General features: G+C 35.4%; 1 protein-coding gene across 1 annotated transcript in view; it reads right to left on the bottom strand.

Annotated features, from left to right (window-relative positions):
- Positions 1-7,095: 7,095 nt before the first annotated feature.
- KLHL20 (kelch like family member 20) overlaps positions 7,096-11,162 on the bottom strand; it is a 55,586-nt gene continuing 51,519 nt past the window's right edge. Inside the window, exon 12 of the mRNA XM_063104733.1 lies at positions 7,096-8,639. Coding sequence (XP_062960803.1) covers positions 8,555-8,639 — 85 coding nt within the window. The 3' untranslated portion in view covers positions 7,096-8,554. The remainder of the gene's footprint in view (positions 8,640-11,162) is intronic.

Raw genomic sequence — 11,162 nt, 5'->3', positions numbered from 1 at the left:
AGGCTTTTTCTCTAGAACAAAGGGTATAAACCACAATTATATAGAATCGTACAAATTGTAGAGTTGAAAGGCACCTGTGACCTCTCCCTCCTTTTTTTTTTTTTTTTTTTTTTTTTGCATCTGGCTGGCATTGGGATCCAAACCCTTGATCTTGGTATTGTAACACCATACTCTAACCAACTGAGTTAACTGGGCGGCCCATGAGCTCCTTTTAAGGGCAGAAATTATTTTGCTTAAACTTCATGCTCCTAGTTTAGTACAGTGCTTGGTAAATATCTGTAAATTAAATGAATTTTAACCAACTCTTCCATTTTACAGGTGAAATTGTGAGATTGATCAACTTAAGAGACTTGCTCATCATGTTATATCTAAATCTCTTATTTTTACTTACTGAACATAAGATTTTGTTTTCTTTAGAAACAATGCTTTTTAAAGTCTTGTTTGAAAGAAAGTAACTTTAATAGACCATCATTCTAAAAACAAAGAATAGGGCCAGCCTGTGGCGCACTTGGGAGAGTGTGGTGCTGATAATACCAAGGCCACGGGTTTGGATCTCTATGTAGGGATGGCCAGTTAGCTCACTTCAGAGAGCGTGGTGCTGACAACACCAAGCCAAGGGTTAAGATCCCCTTACCAGTCATCTTTTTTTAAAAAAAATAAATAAATAAAAACAAAGATTAACTTCTGGGATGGGGTATTATTTCAGATATACTAAGAGCAGCAGAGGTAGTGGGAAAGTATGGGTTTTGGAGTCAGACATTCATTTATTCAACTAAAGTTAAGCTTCTACTATGTGTGTAGAATTGTGTTGGGTAATAGGGCTATAGCAGTGAAGAAGATGAAAAAGGTCTCTGTCCTGTGTAAGTTATATTCTAGTGAAGGAAGGCAAAAGATAGATAATTTCAGATGGAGAGAAATGCTGTGAAGAAAATAAGGCAGTGCAATATGAAAAAGGGTTACTAGGGGTGAACTTTACATATAGTATTCAAAGAAGGTCTTTCTGAGGAAATAACTTGAGCTGAGTCCTGAATGATGAGGGAACAAGCCATGTGATTATCTGAGGAAGGGTGTGCTAAGCAGATGAAACAGCAAGAGCAAAGGCCTTGAGATAAAAGGTAAGAGCTTGGCTTATTTGAGAAACAAAGGAAGTTAGTGTGGCTGGAGCATGGTGAGTAAAGGTATATGGGATAGTAAGAGATGAAACTGAAGAGGCTGTGCAGCAGAGACTTCTTCCATGGTGTTATATCTCCCAATTTTTGGCTGGGGCCCTGGGGTCCCTAGAATAAAGATGACATTTTCCAGCCTTCCTTATAGGTAGGTATAGTCATATGAATAAGTTCTGACCCATGGGATATAAGTAGAAGTGTCATTTTAAAGGAATCTTCCTTTAAAAACAGCTGGCATGTTCTCCTTGCTTTTTCTTATTCATCCCTTCTTCCAGCTTTGCTGTCTGGAACATTAATATAATGACTGGTACTCTAGCTACTCTCAGATCCTAGGGATGGCAGAGCATAGTGTGGGAAGACCATGTGCTCCAAGGACTTCTTGAAGCTGAAACCCAGTGCCAGCCTTGGATGGTCTTCCTCCAGGCTTGTTTGTCAGAGAAGTAAACTTCTGTCTTGTTTAAGCTATTGTTATTTTGGGTCTCTGTTGCTCATAGCCAAACCTAATTCCGACATGATACAGAGGCAGGATCCACGTAATCTAAGTTTTTATAGGTACAGTGAAGCAACTGGATTTTATTCTAAATGCAGTGGGAAGCCACTGCAGGATTTTAAGGAGAGTAATATGACTCAATTTGTATTTTACAAGATTTTATAAGATATGAGGGAGATTAAGTTATATGGGACAAGAGTGGAAGAGGGGAAACAGTTATGTCAAATAATAGAAGCCCTATAAATTTAGCAATATCTAGCAAGATTATATGTGCATTTACCCTTTGATCAGCAATTCCACTTCTAGGACTATACCGCAAATATTCACGGGCAAAATGTACAAAATGAAGCATGTGTGAGGTTATTCATTACAACAGTATTTGTAATAGCAAGACTGAAAACAATTCAAGTGCTCATCAGAGGGGCCTGGTTAAATAAACTATGGTATAGCTGTAAAGTAAATTACTACTACCTAACTATAAGAAAGATTGAGGAAGATATCTGTGTACTCCCAAGGAGTGATCTTGGATATATTGTTATGTGAAAGAGCAAGATGTGGACAGAGTGTACAGAATGCTTTTTTTTAATGTAAGGAATGAGGGAAATGTGAGTGTGTGTGTGTATTTCCTTATGCTTTCAAAAAACAATGGAAGGATAAGTAAGAAGTGAATAAATGTGTTTGCTTATGGAGGAAGGAAGGAACTGGGTAGACGGGATAGGAATGGAAGTTAAGATTTACCTGAATGTTCCTTGTTTATAGTTTTGAACCATGTAAGTTTTTTATATAGTTATGAAACAAAATTGATAAAAAAGGAAAAAAATAAAGCAGTCCTTAAAAATTGAAAACAAATGAAGCTAACTATATTAAGTTCATGGCATAACCACACAAGTAATTATTTTTAGTATCTTAAGTCATTTTTAGTATCTATAGTCATTTTGATTGTACATTGTAGTGGGCTCTACCCTAGGAAAAGAGCAGCAAAGAAAGCTTAAATCACATTCAGTTATCTTATTAATAATACTGGTAGTTATTTTTTCACTATTTATAATAAAATAAAAGATACGTGTGATTATGTCACAGTTAGGAGCCACGATTTTCAGTGTAAAAGATATATAATTATAAAATGAAGTGGAAATTTATAATATTAAATTTTAATTGGAAATTTCAGAATGAACTTGTTTATTTTTGAATTGTAAAGTTTTTAATTTTGATGAGATTCAATTTATCATTTTTTTATTGCTTGTACTTTTGGTTTGAATGTAAGAAATCATTGCTTAACCTAGAGTCTTGAAGATTTACTCCTCTGTTTTCTTCTAAGAATTTTATAATTTTAGCTCTGTGATTCATTTTGAGTTAATTTTTGTGTATGGTGTAAGGTAGAGATCCAAATTCATCCTTTTCCATGTGGATATTCGAGTTGTTCCAGCACCATTTGTTGAAAAGACTGTTGTTTTCCCATTAAATTGTCTTGTCATTTTTTTGGAAATCAATTGGCCATAGATGTTTGGGTTTGTTTCAGGACTTTGAATTCTGTTTCATTGATATATGACAGTCCTTATGCCATACCACATTGTCTTTATTTTTTTTAGCCAGTGTTGGAAATCAAGGCCACAGTGTCTTGATTACCATACCTTTGTATAGTGAATTTTGAAATCAGGAAGTGTGAGTCCTCCAACTTTGTCTTTTTTTTTTTTTCAAGATTGTTTTGGCTATTCTGTGTCTTTTGTATTTTCATAAGAATTTTAGGATCAACTTGTCAATCTTTGCAGAAAACCTAGCTGGCATTTTGATAGCAATTGTGTTGAATCTAGGTCAGTTTGGGGAGTGTTGCTGTCACAATGATATTAACTCAAATTATGAACATGAGATATCTTTCCACTTAAATATTCTTTAATTTCTTTCAACATTTTACAGTTTTTAGTGTACTGCACTTTTTTGTTAAATTTATTCCTAAGCATTTTATTCTTTTTGATGTTATTGAGAATGGAATTTTCTTAATTTCATTTTCAGATTGTTGCTAACGTACGGAAATACAACTGATTTTGCATATTACTCTTGTATCCTGTGGCCTTGCAGAACTTGTTTATTCTAGTAGTTTTCTCACTGAATTCTTTAGGATTTTCTATGTACAAGATTGATATCATCTGTGAATAAAGACAGTTTACTTAGTTTTCAATCTTTTGTTTTTCTTGCCTAATTGCCTTGTCTAGAATCTCCAGTACAATGGTGAATAGAAGTGGTGAGAATGTACATTTTTATCTTGTGCCTGATCTTACTGGGAAAGCATCAAGTCTTTCTTTCATCATTAAATATGATGTTAGCTATACATTTTTTCAGAGATGCTCTTTGTCAGGTTAATGAGTTCTCTTCTATCCCTAGCTTGTTGAGGGTTTTTAAAATTTTTTATGAATGGATGTTGGATTTTGTCAAATATTTTTTCTGCATCTATTGAGATGATTTATGATTTATTTTTCTTTTGCTCACATATTTCTAGCGTTGTCTACTGGAGAAGACTAGAAGCAGTGAAATCCCATTAGCAGTGAGCTAAAGAGCACTGTGTCTCCTGTCTTATTTCTGGACACTGGCCTTTTTGCATTTGTTCTCCTATAAGCAGACTGCTTTGATTTCTCTGAACACCCTGTGCTTTCTCATTGCCTTTATTCTGTACAAATTTGGCACAGAATACTCTGTACATCTTGCACATGCTGCTCTCTGCCTGGACTGTCCTTCCCACTCTTGTCCACTTAGCAAAACCCCTACAGTCATCACCAGTCTCATCACAATCATAAAAGTCTTTAAGTAGCTGTCAAGCTCATAGTGGTTGATACAGCTTCCCCAAAATTCTAATTTTCTCCTGAAAGCTTGAAAATTTTTTTTTTTTTTTTGTGGCTGGTTGGTAACAGGGATTGAACCCTGGATCTTGGTGTTTGTTACCAACACCATGCTCTAAACAACTGAGTTAACTGGCCAGCCCTAAAAGTTTGAATTTTATCATTGACCATAAATACTGTCAGTTGTTTCCCTTAAAGTGACAGCCTTACTTTATTTTAGAGAAATGTCTGCCAAACACCCAAGTCTGAATAACCATAGTTTGTGTGTCATTCTTTCGAAAAGTAGTTCAGCTTTTTTTTTTTTTTTAAGATGACCTGTAAAGGGGATCTTAACCCTTGACTTGGTGTTGTCAGCACCACGCTCTCTCAAGTGAGCCAACCAGCCATCCCTATATGGGATCCAAACCCGTGGCCTTAGTGTTATCAGCACCACGCTCTCTCAAGTTAGCCAACCAGCCATCCCTATATGGGATCCAAACCTATGGCCTTGGTGTTATCAGCACCACACTCTCCCAAGTGAGCCACGGGCTGGCCCAAAAAGTAGTTCTGCTTCTAACTCAGAACAGTCACACAATTTTTCTTGTGACAACCACTGTATTCTGGTTTGCAGCAGTGTTTTATGCATACTTCCCATGTTGTATAAAATATTTAAAAAAGACATCCAAGGTTGAGATTTAGTAAAATTAATTTTGCTTCATCAAGGACATTCTAGGGCTGGCCAGTTAGCTCAGTTGGTTAGAGTGCAGTGTTATAACACCAACGTCAAGGGTCTGGATCCCTTTACCAGCTGGCTGCCAAACAAAAACAAAAACAAAACAGGAATTCTTAAACTAATTTTTTTAAAAATTGCGAGTTTCTGGTTTTTAAAGTCATATGGTTCAGTGCCACTGCCTTGATTTGTGCAGCAGCAGTTTTACCCACCATTGGTTTTGCACCATCAGTGCAGATGTTACCACAGTAAAAAAGGCAAAAAACTTAGTATTACTAAGAAAATAGCTTTGACTCATGGATACTTTGAAAAAATCTTGGGGACTTCAGCAGTCTGCAGACCATACTTTGTGAACCACTGATCTAGTGGATTAAACTCAAATTTGAAACTAAGCTTTTTGAAGGCAGGGACTGTTTCTGTTTAGTAGAAGTCCAAATGTTCATTGATACAAGTTTACACTTAAGATGTCTGTCCTCTTTTCCTAGGAATTCAGACTTAAACATTCTTAAATAAACATTCTTTCTAGAATAGGGGTATTGATGGGTTACTGTTATTGGAATAACCCCAAATATTTAATGTTAATGCAATGAATACCACCTCTTTTTCACATTTAAAAGAATCTAAGTCCTAACCTTAAAAGGCTAAATAACTGAATGATCACTATTAAGGGACCATAAGACAACTTAGTTGAAGACTTTTCTCATTTCTAGGGACCATTCTTTTCAATCATTCCCAGAACAGAGACTTCAAAGGATTTGCAGAGCCAGTTGTCACATACTACTTACACAACCAGGCTCAGGTTTGCTGGGCCAATTTTGCCACCTGCTTTTCTCTCTCCTCTCCTGTATTTCTTTCCTTCTATTTTTTTTTTCTTTTCCCATGTTTCCTACATTAACGTAAAGTTTGAAAGGCTTTCCCTACTCTCACATCTTGTTCAGGAGGGACCTCTTCTTTTTCACAGTGGCTAAGAAGTATTATCTGTAGTGTGGACATTTGGAGGTAAAACATAACAGAACAAAACTAGAAAACAATCATAACAGAATTAGGAACGTGGAGAGCAGCACAGAGCACAAAGGATTTGGAATCACATAAGATAAATATTCTACTTTACATTTCACTCAGTAATAAAACTGGAGTGCCTTCAATGGAAGGAGAGAAAACCCCTAACAGGCTCCAGTGAAAACTTTGGCCAGTGCTATAGTTTCTGCCTGGGTCTCTACTCTTGAATCACTGCCACATGAATTGCTCATCACTGGGGACTTCTGACTAATGGTGAGTATAATCCCTAGAATTTTTTTCGTGTTATTCCTTTTTCTCAAATATATGCAATAGCAGAGGCTTGGTAAATATGTGATTTTGCCTTAAAGACTGGCTATTAATGAGGCACTGCCGTAAGGATCTCATAAAAGTTTTTATACAGAATACAACATAAGGTTTGTAACTATATTTAGTTTCAGGCCATGTTTCAGGTAAGCCAGTAGTGGCAGTGTGGCATAGGAAGAGAAATGGAGTGGGAGTCTGGGAAGCTGATTTCTAATGTAGGTTCTGTCATTAACTGACTTTAATCTAAGGCAGACTTCCTTGGTTTTCGGACTTAGATCAGTGTGATAAATGGGTTTGGACTAGATGGTTGTTAAGAGTCCTCTAGTTCAAAATTGTATGATTCTAAGTCCTACACCAGCAAATAAGTTTATAGGTTAGGTAGTATAATATATAAATTATATAATAAAAATTCCTAATTCTAGCTGGCAATCCATTTATTCCTTTAGGTTGAAAGCACTTATAACTTTACATAAAGGTAATATAAATGATATAGAAACAGAAAATCCAAATTAAATAGCAAAGTTAGAAGCATTAAAAAGCATTAACCAAAAAAATTTTTATGGTAAATACCTTTATTTTAAAAAGTTATACATGCTAGAAAAAAGCATAAATGATCCATGTAAACAACTGTTTACCAAATACTTATTTTCTTCCTTGAAAAAGGTGCAAATGATCTTTAAATGTAAACACAAAAGTTGCCAAACATTTTTGTAGTAGGGGAGAGGGAGAAGGAGCTTATTCCTTTTGGTTGTAGTTGAAGTCTTAGTCAAAGATTTTCCTGCAAAATACATTGAAAAAAATTGGTCTATGAATACAGTGAGGAAAAAAAAACGTTAACCATTGGAATTATCATTTTCTTTAAAAATCTTAAGTTTTCACCCGAAAGTGCAATTTGAGAGAAGTAGTAACAGTGGCCTTATAGAATGAAGATAATGATATATAGCTTGTATAAAAGAACCAAGATATTAATAATATGTCTCAGTTGGTTTTATATTCATTAGCATGTACAATTACATGAGCTGAAGAATTCACTCCCTTGGAAGCTGTTATCGAAGGTAAGCCTCAGCTTCACCAGGCCTGAGCATCAGGTGTAAACTGCATAACAGAATTTGCTGCTGGGGAAAAGACATTTTTTCTCTGCTGATCCTTGGTAGCAAGACCGCAAAAGGAAAGTTGCTCAGTCAGTAAGATTTTTGAGCAAAAACTCTTGCAGAGCTACACATGATTCTCTTGGGGGAGTCTCAAGACAGCATATGAGACTCATGTACTGTTTATATAAGAGGCACTGAGCAGAGTTCTAGATCTAGCAGCAACTCTATGAGAATATTATGAGGAAAAAAAAAGACACTTTAAATATAGTGGAAAACAGATTCATATAGAAGGAAACAAGACATGAACTTCCATGGATGAAAACTAGCATCTGAATCCTGTTTTTTTTTTTTTTTTTTTAATATTCCGTCTGAATTGTACTGTTTAAAATGAGATGTTTCCTTTTGTCTGTTTATTAGATTTTCAAGTCTTCTGGTTCTTAGTGCAAGACTGATGATGGATGGCTAGATAATACATTTTGCATACCTATCTTTATCACTACTGGTAATCCTTGTGAGCAGTGGAGTTATGTGGATGGAGTATCTAGAAATAGCCCTTCTGCCCTTATCAGTATTTTCAAATTTAAACCAATACCTTAAAAAGAAAGTAAATTTTGCTGCTTGGAATTGCTGTCCTTTTTTTTTTTCTTCTTTTTTTTTCATGAAGAAGCCCCCCTCCCCAAACCAAACAAAAAACCAAACAAAAATACAGAAAAAAACCCATGATAAATTAAAACCAAAAATAAATATTCTTCTGCACAGAGTTGAAAATTATTGTGCAAAGGTGGCATCTTGCAGGTGAAGTACTTTCATTGGGTTTGTATTTCCTTATGTTGAGGCACCGGCAAAGAATAAAATTTGTTCTAATGTTTTCTCAAGCTGTACAAAGCTCCAAAGTTGTAGCTCTCCAGAATACAGAGGAGCAAATACAAGACTTTTCTATATGTTCACCATATATGGGATTCACAATGTGTCATCTTAATAACTCCTACGCCACCCCCTAGCCGACGGTAATTCATCCCGCCATATAACCTGCAAAGAAAGAAACAAAATCAGATTTTCTAACTGGAAAAAGCACTGTTTCTTCCTTAACTAAGATGTTAATCAAACACAAGTTTGTATGCTTTACATTATAAATAATATTTTCAGCTTCATACATCTCTTGCTGGAATTGAGCACTGATAAGTAGTAGAATTATTTCAGACACTGACTGAAACGCACTCACTTACCGGACGCTGTTTGAAGAATGAGAGCATCATATTAACTTTTTACATCAGAACATTACAACTTTACAACCAGACTGCTTTCTAACAATTTCACAGAACCATCTGTTCTACATTTTTGTGTCTAATTTTGCCTCTGGCTATATTATTTTCCCATCCACATTTTCCCTTTGCCTAAACTTCCTCAATTATTTTTATCCCTTTGTTTTGAATGTACTCTCGTAAGCCTCCTCAAATCCTTTATGGAACAAAACTAGATGTGAGTAAATAAAGTCAGCATCTCGTTTGTGACATCTGAATAAGATCATAGTCAAAATTAAGGACATCTATGGCAAAGAATACTTGGTCCTTAATCAGCTGTGAGGTAAAATTGGTTTTAAGTTGGGGATATGTAATTGCTAAAATTAAGATATTAATCTCAACAGATGATCCTCAAGAATTTCATGACTATTACTTCATCATATGTTACTAATTCTATTTAGTAATGCTTACTGAGAAGCAAGGCCTTACATAAGATTATAGTGATTAGGTAGAAGTAAGTTTGCCGTCTTACCAAATTATGCTCACTCAAAATACCCACTACCAATAGAAAGCAGTGTACAGAAGAAAATATACCACAACCGGGAGGCTCCAATTTGTGAAAACCTGCCATTATCTATCCTTTAACTCTATTAGATTTTGCTAAAATGTTACTTTTTCAGTGAGGCCTTCCCTGGCCACCTTTAAAACAGACTCTCCTCCCTGCCCTCCCCTCCTCCCCTGTTCTGCCATTCGTCACAGCACTTCCACCCCTGGTATGGTGCTGTTTGTCTCCCTCTCTACAGTGCCAGCTCCAGGAGGGCAAGGAATTTTGTTTTGTTCACTTTGTATCCCCATGGCCTGGAACACTCAAAACATCTTTATTTAGGAAACGGTGTTGTGAAAATGTGATGTAGGAGTAAAAAGTACTACTCTGTCATTAGCCTGACATTAGTTTTGTGATCATTAAGCCATACAGAGCTGTGAAAGATATGCAGAACCCAAAGAACGTCATTTAAATATCTGTAAGAGTTGTGGCTTTATCAGAGATGAAGACTATAAAAAGAAGTCAGTAAATTCATTAGTTGAATCTAATAGGGTGATGAAAAACCCTGGGTGGGTAGTTGCAGTCTCAAAATTAGGAAATGTTTCATTATAACACAGCAGGAATGGACTATGAGACTGCCTGGTTCAGAAAAGTGAACTATGAAACATCCTTCATGGTCATAAGAAAAGTCTCCCAGGACGTCTCTTCCTCAGCTCTTCATGTCCAGACTGATATCTCTGGTTGATGTGCAACCTCAGCCACTGAGATGGTAACTCTAAATTTGCTTAGGCAAGTAAGCTCAATTTATTGGGAAAGAAACCCCAAATTGTTTTCTTAGAAGACTAGTACTTAGAATTAAGTATAAATGTGAAGTACATCAAATTCATAGTATTAATATTTTTAATTAAGTTTGAGAATTAACTATATGTTTGATATCATAAAGTTCTCATGTTTAAGAGAATTTGGCATTCTAGAGCATCTGTCAGATTAGTCTTGTGAGTCCAATATAAAATGTGACTAAGATTTAGACTTAATGATTTTAAGTTTAAAGATTTAAAAGAATTTTGCTAAGTTTGTAAAAGTTTTTGAATATTTAAAGTAAATGCAAGAGTCATCTGATTTATGTGAATTTATAAGAACTACTTAAGCACGTAAGATGGGTTTATGAGATATTTAAGGATTTAAAAGCAAAGTAAATTAAACCTATAAATGAAGTTTAACATAGTTAAACTCTCTTAAATAAGATACAGTCTCCTTTCTAAAAGTGAATGTTAAAATTCACTAGATTTCAAAATAGAATAATAATACATTTAAGTAGATTTTATTTTTTTTTAATTTAAAAAAAATTTTTTAAAGATGACCGTTAAGGGGATCTTAACCCTTGGCTTGGTGTTGTCAGCACCACACTCTCCCAGTGAGCCAACCGGCCATCCCTATATAGGATCCGAACCCATGGCCTTGGTGTTATCAGCACCGCACTCTCCCGAGTGAGCCATGGGCCGGCCCTTTAAATAGATTTTTAAAGCTCAAGAAAAAAAAAAAAGGTCTTAAAATGAAATAAAGTATTATTTTAAAAAAACTAACTATAATTTGTTTTTTCTTGGGCATAAGGCTTCCCACAAGAAATTGCACTGACAGATTTGGAGCCAAAGACCTAGGCTCTAATTCTAGCTCTGTCACTAACTTGTTAGGCAAATCATTTTATTTCTTGGTGCCTTCGTTTTCTCAGCTGAACATGATGGGGCTAGAAAGGAGATTTTTTCCCCC

The sequence above is a fragment of the Cynocephalus volans genome, chromosome 8 (genome assembly GCF_027409185.1).
Source record: "Cynocephalus volans isolate mCynVol1 chromosome 8, mCynVol1.pri, whole genome shotgun sequence".
In the NCBI taxonomy this organism is placed as follows: Eukaryota; Metazoa; Chordata; class Mammalia; order Dermoptera; family Cynocephalidae; genus Cynocephalus; species Cynocephalus volans.
This window is presented reverse-complemented; position numbering and strand designations above follow the sequence as displayed.